This window comes from Salvelinus fontinalis, unplaced genomic scaffold (genome assembly GCF_029448725.1).
Source record: "Salvelinus fontinalis isolate EN_2023a unplaced genomic scaffold, ASM2944872v1 scaffold_0071, whole genome shotgun sequence".
Lineage (NCBI taxonomy): Eukaryota > Metazoa > Chordata > Actinopteri > Salmoniformes > Salmonidae > Salvelinus > Salvelinus fontinalis.
The window spans coordinates 16,304-36,297 of record NW_026600280.1 but is presented as its reverse complement, the minus strand read 5'-3'; the positions used below and the strand labels follow the sequence as shown (position 1 = coordinate 36,297).

The following is a 19,994-nucleotide window of genomic DNA, read 5'->3' as shown; positions in this document are numbered from 1 at the left end:
TCTGGCAGGTCCTGGCTGACTGACGGCTCTGGCAGGTCCTGGCTGACTGACGGCTCTGGCAGGTCCTGGCTGACTGACGGCTCTGGCAGGTCCTGGCTGACTGGCTCTGGCAGCTCCTGGCTGGCTGGCGGCTCTGGCAGGTCCTGGCTGACTGGCTCTGGCAGGTCCTGGCTGGCTGGCGGCTCTGGCAGCTCCTGGCTGGCTGGCAGCTCTGGAAGCTCCTGACTGACTGGCTCTGGCAGGTCCTGGCTGACTGACTGGCTCTGGCAGGTCCTGGCTGACTGACGGCTCTGGCAGGTCCTGGCTGACTGACGGCTCTGGCAGGTCCTGGCTGACTGACGGCTCTGGCAGGTCCTGGCTGACTGACGGCTCTGGCAGGTCCTGGCTGACTGGCTCTGGCAGCTCCTGGCTGGCTGGCGGCTCTGGCAGGTCCTGGCTGACTGGCGGCTCTGGCAGGTCCTGGCTGGCTGGCGGCTCTGGCTGCTCCTGGCTGGCTGGCGGCTCTGGCAGCTCCTGGCTGGCTGGCGGCTCTGGCAGCTCCTGACTGACGGACGGCTCTAGCGGCTCCTGACTGACTGACGGCTCTATTGGCTCAGGACAGACGGGCGGCGCTAATGGCTCGGGACAGACGGGCGGCTCAGACGGCTCGGGACAGAGGGGCGGCTCAGACGGCTCGGGACAGACGGGCGGCTCAGACGGCTCGGGACAGACGGGCGGCTCAGACGGCGCTGGGCAGGCGGGCGGCTCAGACGGCGCTGGGCAGGCGGGCAGCTCAGACGGCGCTGGGCAGGCGGGCAGCTCAGACGGCGCTGGGCAGGCGGGCAGCTCAGACGGCGCTGGGCAGGCGGGCAGCTCAGACGGCGCTGGGCAGGCGGGCAGCTCAGACGGCGCTGGGAAGATGAGAGACTCTGGCTGCGCTGGAGAAGAGGAAGGCTCTGGCAGCGCTGGACAGGCGGGAGCAACTGTAGAGATAAACCGGAGAGACAGCCTGGTGCGGGGGGCTGCCACCGGAGGACTGGTACGTAGAGGTGGCACCGGATATACCGGACCGTGAAGGAGTACAAGAGCTCTTGAGCACCAAGCCTGCCCAACCTTACCTGTTTGAATGTTCCCCGTTGCCCTGCCAGTGCGGCGAGGTGGAATAGCCCGCACTGGGCTATGCTGGCGAACCGGGGACACCATACGTAAGGCTGGTGCCATGTACGCCAGCCCGAGGAGACGCACTGGAGACCAGATGCGTTGAGCCGGCTTCATGGCACCCGGCTCGATGCCCAACCTAGCCCGGCCAGTGCGGCGAGGTGGAATAGCCCGCACTGGGCTAAGCACGCGTACTGGGAACACCGTGCGCTCCACCGCATAACACGGTGCCTGACCAGTACGACGCCCTCTCACTCCACGGTAAGCACGGAGAGTTGGCTCAGGTCTCCTACCTGGCTTAGCCACACTCCGCGTGTGCCCCCCTCCAAGAAGTGTTTGGGTCTGACTCTCGGGCTTCCAACCGCGTCGCCGCGCTGCCTCCTCATACCAGCGCCTCTCTGCCTTCGATGCCTCCAACTCTGCTTTGGGACGGCGATATTCCCCTGGCTGAGCCCAGGGTCCCTTGCCGTCCAGAATCTCCTCCCAAGTCCATGAGTCCTGTGTCTTCTGCCGCTGCTGCTGCTGTCCTTTACCACTCTGCTTGATCCTTGGGTGGTGGGTGTTTCTGTAACGGCAGTCTATCTCTTCCTCCTCTTCGGACGAGGAGAGGCGAGAAGGATCGGAGGACCAATATGCAGAGTGGTAAGTTTCCATGATTTTAATATCCACGAAAACAAGATACAATACAAAATAACAAAAGAACTAAAAGTAACAGTCCCGTGTGGCACAAACACTGACACAGGAAACAAACACCCACAAACCAAACGTGAAACCCAGGCTGCCTAAGTATGATTCTCAATCAGGGACAACGATTGACAGCTGCCTCTGATTGAGAATCATACCAGGCCGAACACAAAACCCCAACATAGAAAAACACACATAGACAACCCCCCCAACTCACGCCCTGACATACTAAATAAATACAAAACAAGGGAAATAAGGTCAGGAACGTGACACCTACTTACAAAGCATGTAGAGGTCTGTCATTTTTATCATAGGTACACTTCAACTGTGAGAGACGGAATCTAAAACAAAAATCCAGGAAATCACATTGAATGTTTTTTAAGTAATTAATTTGCATTTCCACCTCCATGCTTAATAAAATTCAATTTCTTAAGTAAACATCTGTCTTAGGTAAGTTTTTTCTGGTTACATATCACACTATTTTGAGAGTCCCAGATTTATATTTACTATGTTACATCTAGTCTATGAGACGAGGCTGCACCTTAACCTACATTATAAACACGCAGATCAAGAGGTGTGTTTTCCCTTCAACATTTGCATGTGGCATAAGCTCACCCACCTCACAGCATGAATCTAAAATAGTTAACTTTGGCTGTGAGTGATGGGAAAAAATCAGACTTTAAGGCAATTACTTGAATAATTCAAAGGATGTTTTATTTACAAACTTGATAACTAAATTGCTTTTTTTTTTTTTTATTGACTTCGCTATGGGGCCATCAATGGGAATTGGGCCGTGCTTCAGCTGAACTGCAGTACGGAAAATGCCCTCTGAGCACAGTGGAAAGCATGCTTATAGACTGGAAGCCTGGCCCCTTGATCCGAGAAGGGTGTAATTGCAGACCGCAATTAGGGGCGTTCTCTGATATCGGGTGTTTCATGATATCAAGTTTACACCAATTGATGCTCCCCATTGGTCCGTGGCCGTTTCTTTTGCGTTGGAACAACACTTGTTGACAGATGTAGCATTGTAGCTAAGCCTAACCCTTTTCCTAACCTTAATCTCAGTCTCCTAACCGCCATGTTAGTTATCCAAACCTGCATGGTAAACAAATCCCTAACCCTCAACCTTTTCCTAAGCTTAACCTCAGACTCCTAACCTGCCAAGCTAATTCACCTAACTGCCACTTTAATTATCCTAACCTGTTATGTATGCTATGTGCCTACTTCAATACAAAATAAACTCCATCAGTTTCATAACACCGGATCTGACCAATTGCATTTATCAATTTTTCTTATATCAGGGAACATCCACATCAAGAAGCTGTACAGTAGTTCTCCTACTTGGAGGCCCGGGAAATAGTTGAAAGAGCGATTGGTGCTGAGGAAGCTATGGCAGTGGATGGCCAGCAACCTGTTGAGATTCATAATGTTGTTTACCGGTTGAAGGATACCGATTGTAGGTGAATTGTACGTGCGGCTGAAAGGTTTCTGGGAGTTCAGGAATTAACATTGGAAGCATTGCAGGCAGTGGTGGAAAAAATACCCAATTGTATTATTTGAGTAAAAGTAAAGGTACTTGAGTCCTTTCCTATCAAGGTAAAAGTAAAAGCCACCCAGTAAAATACTACTTGAGTAAAAGTAAAAAAATATTTAGTTAAACATATACATAATTATCAAAAGTAAATGTAATTGCTTAAATATACTTAAGTATCAAAAGTAAAAGTACATATCATTTCAAATTCATTATATTAAGCAAACCAGACAGCACGATTTTATTGTAGTTTAAATGTAAGGGGCACACTCCAACACTCAGGGTGCGTTTCTAAATTCGCTCTTGCTATATACTCCGATTTCAGAGCACTGGTCTGAGGCTGCCAGAGGGAAGAATAATTGATGACAAACGAACGCTCAACACCCCTTGAAAACGGCCGGTGTCAGTAAACTTCGGCAAAAAAGGCGTAATGAAATTGTTGCCTGTAGCTCAGTTAAAGTCACCAATGCTCTGTATAACATGAACACAGCCTAACCAGCTCTGCTAAGGCGAGTAAAATGGTCAGTGTTCTTTCATTTGTAGTGGAAATAGCTAGCAAGCTAGCCAATGTTAACCAGTTAGCTTGGATGCTTGGCTGCCGTTGTGAGGTCAGAACGCTTGAATCAACCCTACTCCTCCGCCAGAGCGTCAAGTGTGGCTCTGAACGCTCCGAGAGCGATACGAACTGACAATCTGACAACGCTCTGAATTTACGAACGCCCAAGCGCACTCTGGCACTCCAGATTGAATGTAAAATCACACCCATCATTTACAAACAAAGCATTTGTGTTTAGTGAGTCCGTCAGATCAGATACAGTAGTGATGCGCGAATTGAACAATTTACCTGTCCTGCTAATCATTCAAAATGTAACGAGTAATTTTGGGTGTCAGGGAAAATGTATGGAGTAGAAAGTACATTATTTTATTTAGGAATGTAGTGGAGTAAAAGTTGAAGTTGTCAAAAATATCAAAAGTAAAGTACAGATACCCCCAAAAACTACTTACTTAATACTTAAAATATTTCTACTTAAGTACTTTACATCACTGATTGCAGGGAATACTGACTGAAGATGTTCCTCCCTACGAGGCCCATGAGACGGTGTAGGGATGTGATTCGAATAGGACTGTGACTGAAGATGTTCCTCCCTACGAGGCCCATGAGACTGTGTAGGGATGTGATTTGAATAGGACTGTGACTGAAGATGTTCCTCCCTACGAGGCCTATGAGACTGTGTAGGGATGTGATTTGAAGAGAACTGTGACTGAAGGAGTGGGGTGTTTTTATTGATCTATTTATGTATTTTGTTTTGATGTCGTTGTTTCCGCAATGGACATGGATTTATTTCTACAGTTTACTAACCGTACAGTAGGTGGAGGCAGACACGTTATATTTGTGTAAATGTCAGTATACCAGAGAAGAAGATGACGCTGTGGCACTATCGTCGTGGGGAACAGGAAGTCCCGGGTAGAAAACGACAGAACTATGCTGTTATGTCGTTAGTGGTTGTGTCCGATTCAACTGTATTATTGTAGGTATGTAATAGCACGTTTAAACTTTCTAACGTCGAAGAATATATAATATGCTAGGTAACAAATCCGTCAAGGTATTATCACGTTTGGTGAAGGTTTTAATTATATGTGTTGTTTTGGGGTCAAACGGAGTGAGTGAAGAACGTGATTATAAACGATTTTACAAGTCATGTAGCTAGACTTTGGGTTTGTCTGAGTTGTATGTACATAATTTCGTCAAAGTAATTTCATAAAGATTCCACTTATTTGAGTTCGTTTTTACATGTTCTTGGTTTTGTGTAAAATGTTTATGAGTTGATAAATAGCCTCGTCCGAACTATCCTGATCTCGCGAGTTTACATACACTGTTTCGTTAATGTAAGCTCGCGAGATCAGGATGGTTCGGACGAGGCTCGTCAAATGGCGGCTTCAACGGTTTCGGTCGTCTTTCTAGGAGATTGCTCGTGGTGAAATGGAGTGTCAAAATAGAGGGAAGCTAACTGAAGATATCCTTCACCATTTGGAGAGAGAGGCCAACTGCATGGAATGGCGTCGATTAATGCGGATGAATCAGAGCACGTATCAAACTCATTCCATGGAGGACCAAGTGTCTGCGGGTTTTCGCTCCACCCTTATACTTGATTAATGAATTAAGGTCACTAATTAGAAAGGAACTCCCCTCACCTGATTGTCTAGGTTTTAATTGAAATGAAGAAACGAAAACCTGGGAGGCTCGGCCCTCAATGGGATGAGTTTGACACTCCTAAAATAATGGAAATGGAGAGAGCTGTGCTGAAATGCGACAAATTTGGGGGACATTTCTGATATGGAGTGGGAGGATGAGGGCCTAGTATGTGAATGGTCTGTAGTGGAAATGGTACTGGAAGCAGTGGTGCATGTAGTATAGAAACTCTAAAGAGGCCCAAGGTAGGGAGCTAGAGTAATAATGTGTCACAGTGGAAAGTTGGGATGGTGTTTGAGGAGACCACACGGCCTCATTTACACCCTATCTGATAAACCAAGGCATAAAGACAGGTGAAGTTAAACTGGGCCGTTCATTGAAAATGGTAGATTGTTAATATCATGTGCTAGTCAGGTTCAGCAAGGGAAGATTCTTCAATTGGAAAATCATAATGGGACGAAGCTCAGAAGCCATGCTAAATTGAAGGGAGTAATCTGAGGTCCCAATATCTATGTCCATGGATGATCATGTTAAAGAACATGTGAAGGAGACAGAGTGGTTGAAGCCTAAAGGTTGATCAGTAGGAAAGAGGGTTAAAGAAGTGAAAGCTTATCAGTGCTGTTGAGGTTTGAGAAGGTTTTGTCTGGAAAAGTACAGAATAGGATTCCTTAGCTTCAATGTCAGAGAATTTGACCCAGCCTCATCAATCAACCAATCAAATGTATTTATAAAGCCCTTCTTACATCAGCTGATGTCACAAAGTGCTTTACAGAAACCCAGCCTAAAACCCCAAACAGCAAGGTGTAGAAGCACAGTGGCTAGGAAAACCTATCTAGAAAGGAATGCCAGAACCTAGGAAGAAACCTAGGGAGGAACCAGGCTATGAGGGGTGGCCAGTCCTCTTCTGACTGTGCTGGGTGGATATTATAACAGAACATGGCCAAGATGTTCAAATGTTCATAGATGACCAGCATGGTCAAATAATAATCACAGTGGTTGTCGAGGGTGCTGCAGGTCAGCACCTCAAGAGTAAATGTCAGTTGGCTTTTCATAGCCGATCATTGAGAGTATCTCTACCGCTCCTGCTGTCTCTAGAGAGTTGAAAACAGCAGGTCTGGGACAGGTAGCACGTCCGGTGAACTGGTCAGGGTTCCATAACAGAACAGTTGAAACTGGAGCAGCAACAGTGAATCATCACAGTGTTTTTAAATGCCAAAGAATGGGACATGTAGCTGATGAGTGAAAAGATGTGCCAAGTGTGGTGGGGAACATGATTACGGTGAATGTTGGAGCAATGTGACGGTTAAGTGTTGCAATTGTGTGGAGGACACAGAGAGCAGCATTTGGTGGATGCCAGGTGCAGAGAGATGCTCAGAGATATAGAATCCGTCATGATGTATCATATGCAGAGGCTGTAAGACAGACTGGTGGAACTTCTGTGCAGACTGATGGAGCTTCCATGGTTGGTCCTGTAGTAAGAGGACCTACTGTCAGACTGATGGAGCTTCCATGGCTGGTCTTGTAGTAAGAGGACCTACTGTCAGACTGATGGAGCTTCCATGGCTGGTTCTGTAGTAAGAGGACCTACTGTCAGACTGATGGAGCTTCCATGGCTGGTCTCGTAGTAAGAGGACCTACTGTCAGACTGATGGAGCTTCCATGGTTGGTCCTGTAGTAAGAGGACCTACTGTCAGACTGATGGAGCTTCCATGGCTGGTCTCGTAGTAAGAGGACCTACTGTCAGACTGATGGAGCTTCCATGGTTGGTTCTGTAGTAAGAGGACCTACTGTCAGACTGATGGAGCTTCCATGGCTGGTCTCGTAGTAAGAGGACCTACTGTCAGACTGATGGAGCTTCCATGGTTGGTCCTGTAGTAAGAGGACCTACTGTCAGACTGATGGAGCTTCCATGGCTGGTTCTGTAGTAAGAGGACCTACTGTCAGAACTTTTTTTTCTACTAGTCTTGACATGGTTTCGAGGCCTGTTCAGAAATCTTGTGCCCATAAATGTGCTTTGACAAAGATACTTTAATAGTGAATAATATGTACTTCATAGCTTTCATTGGTAAGGTTATCAACATCTTGGATTGTGTAAAGCAGAAATACCAGTTTGAAAGTTATCTTGTAAACTGCAGCAGAGTTGTTGGGGGTAACAGATGTTACTGTCGGTATGGTTTTTGATAAGCTGGATAACCTGGGGGTGGATTGTCTCAGCATGATATAGACCCCAATGTTTGCAAACACAGAAATGGATCTATTGATAAAGTTTATTGGGGGTGTGGGAGGGTTTTTGGGGAAGGGGAGGGTGTGGTAGAAGTTAATAAGGATTTATTGGTTTATTTTCTTAGGTCAGAATTAGACAGACATGGACCTTAAACGTTTGTTTGCGGACCGCCATGATACCATAGGAGGTCTGCATCAACGGACTTCAGTGCAGGTAGTGCCTCATCAGAGAGAGAACATTTCAGTTGCTCTACAGTTTTGAGGCTGAATGTAATGATTATCAGTCCTTTACATGTGTACTAATATTCAGACACATTCAGTTGTTTCTATATTTATCTATAATTCAGGGTTTTCACACGGGGCTTAAAGTAAATAAATATTAGTGCTTGAAAAAGTACTTAAATCCTTGAATTTGACTTGCCACTGTACGAACCCTGATAATTCTTACTATGGTGTGAACGGGAAATACAATTGGTTTTTGTGAGTGAAATAATACAGTGAAGAAAAGGTTATTCAGGAAAATAGTACATAGTGCTGCCTAAAACATACTGTAACCTTGTACTAAATGGCTTTTTAGTCATTTATGCATTTATGTGAATTTAGGAAATCTACTATAGATTAAGTGCTATTATGTTGTGCAATTTAAAATGTGTACGTTGTGTCTAATGTGAATGAATGTTTTATCAAGGATTAGCTACCTGATCTACTGAAATTAGATAATTGAACAAGAAAAGAGAGAAAATATTTTTACAGAATAAAGTGCCAGAACTGTCAAGAAAATAACTTTTGTGTCTGTTTGTCTTTATTACTACAGGCCGACTCAGATTAAGTCTGAGGCCGGTAACATCAACAGTGAGGACAAACCCAGCCTGCCTCTCTCCTTCCACACTGAGTAGAAACCTACAGTCACTGGGTCCTGATTGTGACAGTGGAGCCCAGTTTGCACTGCAGGATCCAGAGATGGCATCAGTGAAGCTGGAGGACTGCAGTCAAACACTGGAGCTGAATGTCAACATTAAAGAGGAAGAAGAGGAGGAGAAGATTAGGACAACTGTTAGTCATGGTAAGAGCAGGTTCTCTCTATAAGTTATCTTCATAAATTAGACCTCCATAAGTTATGACCCAGTCTATTGCTAGGTTGAATTCTGTAATTCTAACATCATACATCCCTGAAAACCTCAAGACTTCACAGCGAAGCAAAACATTTTAAAACTTGTAACGCCTGCCTTTTCCCACACATTGTCTCAAAAACGTTGAAAATGTTTAATACCCTCAATCACCAAGTTAGGCATACCTCATTTCAAAATAGGCCATGACATCATCAATGTCAATATTGAATTATAATTTGTTTGCTGCACAGAATATCAGATCTCAACAACGATTGGAGAAGTGTTGAACATAACCAGTAGACTACCACATCCTGATGATTTACACTGCTCAAAAAAATAAAGGGAACACTTAAACAACACAATGTAACTCCAAGTCAATCACACTTCTGTGAAATTAAACTGTCCACTTAGGAAGCAACACTGATTGACAATAAATTGCACATGCTGTTGTGCAAATGGAATAGACAAAAGGTGGAAATTATAGGCAATTAGCAAGACACCCCCAAAAAAGGAGTGATTCTGCAGGTGGTGACCACAGACCACTTCTCAGTTCTTATGCTTCCTGGCTGATGTTTTGGTCACTTTGAATGCTGGCGGTGCTCTCACTCTAGTGGTAGCATGAGACGGAGTCTACAACCCACACAAGTGGCTCAGGTAGTGCAGTTCATCCAGGATGGCACATCAATGCGAGCTGTGGCAAAAAGGTTTGCTGTGTCTGTCAGCGTAGTGTCCAGAGCATGGAGGCGCTACCAGGAGACAGGCCAGTACATCAGGAGACGTGGAGGAGGCCGTAGGAGGGCAACAACCCAGCAGCAGGACCGCTACCTCCGCCTTTGTGCAAGGAGGTGCACTGCCAGAGCCCTGCAAAATGACCTCCAGCAGGCCACAAATGTGCATGTGTCAGCATATGGTCTCACAAGGGGTCTGAGGATCTCATCTCGGTACCTATTGGCAGTCAGGCTACCTCTGGCGAGCACATGGAGGGCTGTGCGGCCCCACAAAGAAATGCCACCCCACACCATGACTGACCCATCGCCAAACCGGTCATGCTGGAGGATGTTGCAGGCAGCAGAACGTTCTCCACGGCGTCCTCAGACTCTGTCACGTCTGTCACGTGCTCATGTGCTCAGTGTGAACCTGCTTTCATCTGTGAAGAGCACAGGGCGCCAGTGGCAAATTTGCCAATCTTGGTGTTCTCTGGCAAATGCCAAACGTCCTGCACGGGGTTGGGCTGTAAGCACAACCCCCACCTGTGGACGTCGGGCCCTCATACCACCCTCATGGAGTCTGTTTCTGACCGTTTGAGCAGACACATGCACATTTGTGGCCTGCTGGAGGTCATTTTGCAGGGCGCTGGCAGTGCACCTCCTTGCACAAAGGCGGAGGTAGCGGTCCTGCTGCTGGGTTGTTGCCCTCCTACGGCCTCCTCCACGTCTCCTGATGTACTGGCCTGTCTCCTGGTAGCGCCTCCATGCTCTGGACACTACGCTGACAGACACAGCAAACCTTTTTGCCACAGCTCGCATTGATGTGCCATCCTGGATGAACTGCACTACCTGAGCCACTTGTGTGGGTTGTAGACTCCGTCTCATGCTACCACTAGAGTGAGAGCACCGCCAGCATTCAAAAGTGACCAAAACATCAGCCAGGAAGCATAGGACCTGAGAAGTGGTCTGTGGTCACCACCTGCAGAATCACTCCTTTTTTGGGGGTGTCTTGCTAATTGCCTATAATTTCCACCTTTTGTCTATTCCATTTGCACAACAGCATGTGAAATTTATTGTCAATCAGTGTTGCTTCCTAAGTGGACAGTTTGATTTCACAGAAGTGTGATTGACTTGGAGTTACATTGTGTTGTTTAAGTGTTCCCTTTATTTTTTTGAGCAGTGTATATCTCATACATATATATTTAATATTTTATATATCAAGTTGTAGAAACATCTCAAGGATGATCAATGGAAACAGGATGCACCTGAGCTCAATTCAAAAGTTTGGGGTCACTTAACACCAGTCTCAACGTCAACAGTGAAGAGGCGACTCCGGGATGCTGGCCTTCTAGGCAGAGTTGCAAAGGCCAGTTTTATTGCTTCTTTAATGAGCACCACAGTTTTCAGCTGTACTAACATGAATTCAAAAGGGTTTTCTAATGATCAATTAGCCTTTTAAAATGATCAACTTGGATTAGCTAACACAACATGCCATTGGATCACAGGAGTGATGGTGTCTGATAATGGGCCTCTGTACACCTATGTAGATATTCCATAAAATATCTGCCGTTTCCAGCTACAATAGTCATTTACAACAATAACAATGTCTTCACTGTATTTCTGATCCATTTGATGTTTTTTTAATGGACAAACAATGTGCTTCTTTCAAAACAAGGACATTTCTAAGTGACCCCAAACGTTTGAACAGTAGTGTATATTTAATATGTTTTATATATCAAGTTGTAGAAACATCTCAAGGATGATCAATGGAAACAGGATGCATCTGAACTCAATTTTGACAGGATTGTGTCGGCACAGATCTGGGGACCGGTACCAAAACATTTCTGCAGCATTAAAGGTCCCCAAGAACACAGAGGCCTCCATCATCCTTCAATGGAAGAAGTTTGGAACCACCAAGACTCTTCCTAGATCTGGCCACCCGGCCAAACTGAGCAATCGGGGGAGAAGGGCCTTGGTCAGGGAGGTGGCCAAGAACCCGATGGTCACTCTGACAGTACTCCAGAGTTCCTCTATGGAACTCTTCCTCTATGTAGAGTGCCCAGATGGAAGCCACTTTTCAGTAAAAGGCACATGACAGTCCGCTTGGAGTTCGTCAAAAGGCACCTAAATGACTCTGACCATGAGAAACAAGATTCTCTGGTCTGATGAAACCAAAATTTAACTCTTTGGCCTGAATGCCAAGCGTCATGTCTGGAACTAACCGGTCACCATCCCTACGGTGAAGCATGGTGGTGGCAGCAGCATGCTGTGGGGATGTTTTTCAGCGGCAGGGACTGGGTGACTAGTCAGGATCAAGGGACAGATGAACGTAGCAAAGTATAGAAAGATCCTTGATGAAAACCAACTTGAGAGCGCTCGGGACCTCAGACTAGGGTGAAGGTTCACCTTCCAACAGGACAATGACCCTAAGCACACAGCCAAGACAACGTGGGAGTGGCTTCGGTACAAGTCTCAATGTCATTGAGTGGGCCATCCAGAGCCCGGACTTGAACCCGATCAAACATCTCTGGAGAGACCTGGAAATAGCTTTGCAGAGACGCTCCTCATCCAACCTGGCAGAGCTTGAGAGGATCTGCAGAGAATGGGAGAAACTCCCCAAATACAGGTGTGCCAAGCTTGTAGCTTCATACCCAACAAGACTCAAGGCTGTAATCACTGCCAGAGGTGCTTCAACTAACTATTGTGTAAAGGGTCTGAATACTTACGTAAATGTAATATTTCAGTTATTTCTAAAAACCTGTTTTTGCCCTGTCATTATGGGGTATTGTGATGTCATTATGGGGTATTGCGATGCCATTATGGGGTATTGCGATGCCATTATGGGGTATTGTGATGCCATTATGGGGTATTGTTTGTAGATTGATGAGAAGAAAAAAAACGATTTAATCAATTTTAGAATAAGGCTGTAATGTAACAAGACGTGGAAAAAATCAAGGGGTCTGAATACTTTTTGAATAAATTGTAGATCTTATTTCATGCTACTGAGACTTGGATGGCACCAGTATTGCCAGCATTTGTTTTATTCACTGGGTTATCTGGAGTGATCAGAGAGTAGACTAAAGAAGTGAAGTAGACAAACTGCCAGTGTTTTTGAAGTTATATGAAATGAGTCTGTGTAGTTACTAACTCTTGTGATAGTAAGTGGAGGATGATATAGCTCATCATTTTCACGACTTTTGCCTCTTTTTAGTTTTTGACTCCTACCCAGTTTCAGAATCATTTTTTCCCCATTCCCATACAACCTACTGAAATGAATACATACACTACCGTTGAAAAATCTAGGGTCACTTAGAAATGTCCTTGTTTTTGAAAGAAAATTACTTTTTTTCCCTCCATTAAAATAACATCAAATTGATAATTAATACAGTAGACATTGTTAATGTTGTAAATGACTATTGTAGCTGGAAACGGGGGATTTTTTTTATTGGAATATCTACATAGGCGTACAGAGGCCCATTATCAGCAACCATCACTCCTTTGATCCAATGGCATGTTGTGTTAGCTAATCCAAGTTGATCATTTTAAAAGGCTAATTGATCATTAGAAAACCCTTTTGCAATTATGTTAGCACAGCTGAAAACTGTGGTTCTGATTAAAGAAGCAATAAAACTGGCCATCTTTAGACTAGTTGAGTTTCTGGGTCATTTGTCAGTTCGATTACAAGCTCAAAATGGCCAGAAACAAAGACCTTTCTTCTGAAACTCGTCAGTCTATTCTTGTTCTGAGAAATGAAGGCTATTCCAGGCGAGAAATTGCCACGAAACTGAAGATCTCGTACAACGCTGTGTACTACTCCCTTCAAAGAACATCGCAAACTGGCTTTAACCAGAATAGAAAATGGAGTGGGAGGCCCCGGTGCACAACTGGGCAAGAGGACAAGTACATTAGTGTCTAGTTTGAGAAGCAGACGTCTCACAAGTCCTCAACTGGCAGCTTCATTAAATAGTACACGCAATACAACAGTCTCAACGTCAATTGTGAAGAGGCAACTCCGGGATGCTGGCCTTCTAGACACTATTCTGGTTAGAGAATGTTTGCGCTGTTCTCTGAAGGGAGTAGTACACAGCGTTGTACGAGATCTTCAGCCGTTTCCAGCTACAATGGTCATTTACAACATTAACAATGTCTACACTGTATTTCTGATCAATTTGACATTATTTGAATGGACAAAAAATGTGCTTTTCTTTCAAGAACAAGGACATTTGTAAGTGACCCCAATCTTTTGAATTCATTAATTTATTTCACCACTAATGGTAGTGTATTTATTTGTATATATATTTTTTTTAATTACCTTTATTTAACTTCCTTAGCATACTGGTTATTGGCCTGAATTTCGGATGACTGACGTGCCCAAAGTAAACTGCCTGTAAACTGCCCAGAAGCTAGGATATGCATATACTAGATAGCATTGGATAGAAAACACTTTGACGTTTCTAAAACTGTTAAAATAATGTCTGTGGGTATAAAAGAACTGATATGGCAGGCGAAAACCTTAAGGAAAATCCATCCGGATTTTTTTGTTGTTGAGGTCACAGGTTTTTTTCAATGCTTGCCAAAGGGATATACAAATAGATAGGACCCAGATTGCAGTTCCTATGGCTTCCACTAGATATCACCAGTCCTGAGAATGGGTTTCAGGTATTTGTAGTTTTTCCAAGGTGTCCCCCATTAGAAAAGTAGTCATGTTGCGCGCATCAACGAGAGTGCACTCTTCGTTATTTATTTTCGCTATTGAACAGACTATTCTCCGTCTTAAATATGATTGTTTATTTAGATATTAGAATACCTGAGGATTTATTAGAAACATCGTTTGACTTGTTTGGACGAACTTTTCCGGTCACTTTTTGGATTGGTTTGTGTGCATGTTGAACGAGTGAATTACTGAATCCAGCGCGCCAACTAAACTGACATTTTTGGGATATAATGAAAGACTTTATCGAACAAAACGACCATTCATTGTGTAGCTGGGACCCTTGGGATTGCAATCAGAGGAAGATCTTCAAAGGTAAGTAATTTATTTAATTGCTGTCTGTGATTTTGTGACGCCTGTGCTGGTTGAAAAATTATTTTGCCATGGGGCGCTGTCCTCAGATAATCGCATGGTATGCTTTCTCCGTAAAGCCTTTTTGAAATCTGACAATGCAGTTGGATTAACAAGAAGCTTTTAAATGATGTAAGACACTTGTATTTTCATGAATGTTTAATATTTCGATTTTTGTATTTTGAATTTCGCGCTCTGCAATTTCACCGGGTGTTGTCGTAGGTGTCCCACTAGCGTTTGGACATGCGCCCAAACAGGTTAACTAGGCAAGTCAGTTAAGAACAAATTCTTATTTTCAATGACTGCCTAGGAACAGTGGGTTAACTGCCTTATTCAGGGGCAGAACGACAGATTTTTACCTTGTCAGCTCGGGGATTTGATCTTGCAACCTTCCGGTTGCTCTAGCTACCCGATATGACCAGAAGAGGAATGGTCACCGCTCTGAGCCTGGTTCCTCTCTACGTTTCTTCCTATGTTCCTTCTTTCTAGAGAGTTTGTGGCCACTGCTTCTACATCTGCATTGCTTGCTCTTTGTGGATTTTAGGCTGGGTTTCTGTTCAGCACTTTGTGACAACTACTGATGTAGAAAGGGCTTCATAAACTACATTTCATTGACATGTATATCACACCAACTGACTGGTTCTTCTGATTTTCACACAGGATACCATGTTGAGACATTCTCTACATCCAGAGAGCAACAGCAGGAAGATCACAGAGCTACGAGGTCTCACCACTGCCCACATTGTGAGGAGATTTTCCCATTTCTATCAAAGCTAAAAATACACCTAAGAAAACACACAGGAGAGAAACCTTATTCCTGCTCTGACTGTGTGGCGAGTTTCTCTCAACTTTCCGACTTAAAATCACATGAACGTATACATACAGGGGAGAAGCCTTACGTCTGCTCTGACTGTGGAAAACGTTTTAAAACATCAAATAAGCTAAAATCTCACCAGAGAACACACACAGGAGAGAAGCCTTACGTCTGCCCTGACTGTGGAACTAGTTTCTCTCACCTTTCCAACTTAAAAACACATGAACGTATACATACAGGAGAGAAGCCTTACGTCTGCCCTGACTGTGGAACTAGTTTCTCTCACCTTTACGACTTAAAAACACATGAACGTATACACACAGGAGAGAAGCCTTTCTTCTGCTCTGACTGTGGGGCGAGTTTCTCTCAACGTACCAACTTAAAAAGACACCAACGTAAACACACAGGAGAGAAGCCTTACGTCTGCTCTGACTGTGGAAAATGTTTTAAAACATTATATGAGCTAAAATCTCATCAGAGAACACACACAGGAGAGAAGCCTTACGTCTGCCCTGACTGTGGAACTAGTTTCTCTCACCCTTCCACCTTAAAATCACATGAACGTATACATACAGGGGAGAAGGCATACTCCTGCTCTGAATGTGGAAAATGTTTTAAAACAGCAACTGAGCTAAAACTTCACCAGAGAACACACACAGGAGAGAAGCCTTTCTTCTGCCCTGACTGTGGAACTAGTTTCTCTCATATTTCCTACTTAAAATCACATGCACGTATACATACAGGGGAGAAGGCATACTCCTGCTCTGAATGTGGAAAATGTTTTAAAACAGCAACTGAGCTAAAACTTCACCAGAGAACACACACAGGAGAGAAGCCTTACTTCTGCTCTGACTGTGGAATTAGTTTCTCTCAACTTTCCAACTTAAAATCACATGAACGTATACACACAGGAGAGAAGCCTTACTTCTGCTCTGACTGTGGAATTAGTTTCTCTCAACTTTCCAACTTAAAATCACATGAACGTGTACATACAGGAGAGAAGCCTTACTCCTGCTCTGACTGTGGAACTAGTTTCTCTCAACTTTCCCACTTAAAAAGACATGAACGTATACACACAGGAGAGAAGCCTTACTTCTGCTCTGACTGTGTAAAATGCTTCAAAACATCAACTCAGCTAAAAGGTCATAAGAGAACACACACAGGGGAGAAAAAAAGTTAATTAGAGAACACAGGCCTGAGAGAAGCCTGCTTACGTCTGCTCTGACTTTTGGGTGAGTTTCTCTCACCATAGAAACTTAACACACCAATGTATAGACTATAGACGTCGAGCCAAAGGCTGCGTGTTTGAATCTCATCAAGGAGGACTTTAGCATTAAGCTAATTAGCAACTTTGCAACTTCTTACTAATTTTGAGCTATGTTAGCATGTTAGCTTAGCATGCAACTACTTAGCATGTTAGCTAACCTTTCCCCTAAACCCATTTAACTCTACCTTAAACCCCTCACCCCTAACCTAGCTAACGTTAGCAACAACAAATTGGAATTCGTAACATATCATACATATTACAAGTTCGTAATATATTGTATGAATAGCAATCCTTAAAATAACATATGAATTGTAATTCTTAACATCTGATATGTCCTACAAGTCGTATTATACTGAACAACAATCTAAACGCAACAATTTCAAAGATTTACAGTTCGTATAAGGATGTCAGTCAATTGAAATAAATGAGGCCCTAATCTATGGATTTCACATGACTGGGCAGGGGCTCAGCCATGGGTGGGATTTGGGAGGGCATAGGCCCACTTGGGAGCCAGGCCCAGCCACTCAGCATGACTTTTTCCCCACAAAAGGTCTTTATTACAGACAGAAATACTACTCAGCCCCCTCCCAGACAATCCTGCAGGTGAAGAGGTCCTGGGCTGCCGTGGTTACATGTGATCTGCAGTTGTGAGACCTGTTGGATGTACTGCCAAATTCTCTAAAATGACTTTAGAGGTGTCTTATGGTAGAGATATAAATATTGAGTTCTCTGGCAACAGCTCTGGTGGACATTCCTGCATTCATCATGACAATTGCACATTCCCTAAACTTGAGACAAATGTGACATTGTGTTGTGTGGACTTTTATTGTCCCCCAGCACAAGGTGCACCTGTGTAATGATAATGCTGTTTTATCAGCATCTTGATATGCCACACCTGTCAGGTGGATGGATTATCTTGACAAAGGCTGAAATGCTCATTAACAGGGATATAAACAAAGTTGTGCACAAGATTTGAGAGACATTAGCTTTTTGTGCATATGGAACATTGCTGGATTTTTTTATTTCAGCCCATGAAACCAACACTTTACATATTTAGTTTATATTTTAGTTTATTTACTGTAATAGTCCAATCATACTAAATGGAGTGGCACTGGTGTTTTTTGTATAATATAAAACGTTTTGCTCTGAGACCAGGTTGTCCCTCTGCAGTATTCTGTGGGAAGGAGCTAGTATACCCTTTTTAATTGTTTTTATTGAACCTTTGTTTAACTAGGCAAGTCAGTTAAGAACCAATTCTTATTTACAATGGTGGCCTAGGAACAGTTGGTTCAGATTTTTACCTTGTCAGCTCGGGGATTCGATCTACCAACCTTTTGGTTACTGGCCCAATGCTCTAACCACTAGGCTACCTTCCACCCCTAACATGTATCAGATATAGATGGTGTGATGATCACTTTTCACCACTAGTTTGGGGGGATTGTTTTACAACTTTATTTAATGAGACACAGTTTATGAAATGAATACATGTGTTTATTAATTGTCTTTAAAACTAGATGAGTTATTTTAGTTACTGATCATGAATGTGTTTGGATACCTGCATTGAAGAAAACGTTATTGATCTGCCAATGAAAAATAAAGTTACATGAATATGTACTGGTCAACCTCTTCTTCTCTTTAGTATTCAGTTCTTCATATTAGATTTGACAGTATGAATGGTTCTTATGGTTGTATTCAGTTCTTCATATTAGATCTGACAGTATGAATGGTTCTTATGGGCTGAGTGCCGGGAGTGTTTTTGTATGACTACAGTCAGGGTGTTTCATGATATCTAGTTTACACCAATTGATGCTCCCCATTGGTCCGTGGCTGTTTCTTTTGCGTTGGGGACAACTGTAGCATTGTAGTTAAGCCATAACCCTTTTCCTAACCTTAATCTCAGTCTCCTAACCGTCGTTAATTATCATAACCTGCCACGTTAGTTATCCACACCTGCATGGTAAACAAATCCCTAATCCTCACCCTTTTCCTAACATTAACCTCAGTCTCCTAACCTGCCACGGTAATTATCCTAACCTTCCACTTTAATTATCCTAACCTGCCACTTTAATTATCCTAACCTGTTATGTATGCTATGTTCCTAGTTAAATAAATACTTATTTTTTTAACAAATTGTGTCCATCATTTTCATAACACCGGAACTGACCAATGGCGTGTATCAATTTTTATTTTAACAGGGAACATCCACATCAAGAAACTGTACAGTCGTGGCCAAAAGTTTTGAGAATGACACAAATATTAATTTCCACAAAGTTTGCTGCTTCAGTGTCTTTAGATATTTTTGTCAGAATACTGAAGTATAATTACAAGCATTTCATATGTGTCAAAGGCTTTTATTGACAATTACATGAAGTTGATGCAAAGAGTCAATATTTGCAGTTTTGGCCCTCATATCAGCTGGTACTTTTGTGTCAGGGCTGAAATGCAGTGGAAATGTTTTTGGGGGATTCAGTTCATTTGCATGGCAAAGAGAGTCTGCAATTAATTGCAATTCATCTGATCACTCTTCATAGCATTCTGGAGTATATGCAAATTGCCATCATACAAACTGAGGGAGCAGACTGAAAATTAATATTTGTGTCATTCTCAAAACTTTTCGCCACGACTGTACAGTAGTTCTCCTACTGGGCGGCGCGGGGAATAGTTGAAAGAGTGATTGGTGCTGAGGAAGCTATGGCAGTGGATGGCCAGCAACCTGTTGAGATTCATAACGTCGTTCACCAGTTGAAGGATACCGATTGTAGGTGAATTGTACGTGCGGCTGAAAGGTTTTTGGGAGTTCAGGAATTAACATTGGAAGCATTGCAGGCAGTGATGGAAAAAGTACCCAATTGTCATATTTGAGTAAAAGTAAAGATACTTGAGTCCTTTCCTATCAAGGTAAAAGTGAAAGCCACCCAGTAAAATACTACTTGAGTAAAAGTCTAAAAGTATTTGGTTTAGGCGGTCAGATGCCGAACAGTTGCCATACCAAGTGGTGATGCAGCGTCAAAACGTCATCAGAGCGCGCAACAGGACATTGTACTGTCTACACTCGGTTTGTTGTTTACATCAAAACATTTTCATTAAATCGTTTTTAATCCGAACAAACGTTTTGTTGCTAAGGATTCCACGACGCGGTTAGCCTTTGCGGCTGGGACTGCAAGTTTGTGTTCCTTTGTTTTGCGTGGATTCACTGAGTGCTAGCTGGCTGTACTACAGACACCTGTCGTCGTCGTGGGAAACCCTCATTGTTATCTTTTTGTAAAACA

At 43.6% G+C, this 19,994-nt stretch overlaps 1 protein-coding gene across 3 annotated transcripts; it reads left to right on the top strand.

The window, feature by feature from the left end:
• The first annotated feature begins 1,486 nt into the window (after positions 1–1,486).
• On the top strand, positions 1,487–18,798 carry LOC129842844 (zinc finger protein OZF-like). 3 transcript variants are annotated; one of them, XM_055911519.1, is made up of 4 exons: positions 4,688–4,885; positions 7,892–7,980; positions 8,581–8,829; positions 15,305–18,797. In XM_055911519.1, exons 3-4 carry the CDS (start codon positions 8,727–8,729, stop codon positions 16,636–16,638), a joined length of 1,437 nt encoding a protein of 478 aa, XP_055767494.1. In that variant the 5' UTR covers positions 4,688–4,885; positions 7,892–7,980; positions 8,581–8,726; the 3' UTR covers positions 16,639–18,797. The 3 variants fall into 3 exon arrangements, with proteins under 3 accessions (XP_055767492.1, XP_055767494.1, XP_055767493.1); XM_055911517.1 differs by lacking the exons at positions 4,688–4,885; positions 7,892–7,980 and adding an exon at positions 1,487–1,779 and having other exon boundaries at positions 15,305–18,798; XM_055911518.1 differs by lacking the exon at positions 7,892–7,980.
• The last annotated feature ends 1,196 nt before the right edge of the window (positions 18,799–19,994 follow it).

Coding starts and splice junctions, on each gene's coding strand:
- LOC129842844 (XM_055911517.1), top strand. Junction 8,830..15,304: donor TAGGACAACTGTTAGTCATG/GTAAGAGCAGGT, acceptor ATTTTCACACAG/GATACCATGTTGAGACATTC.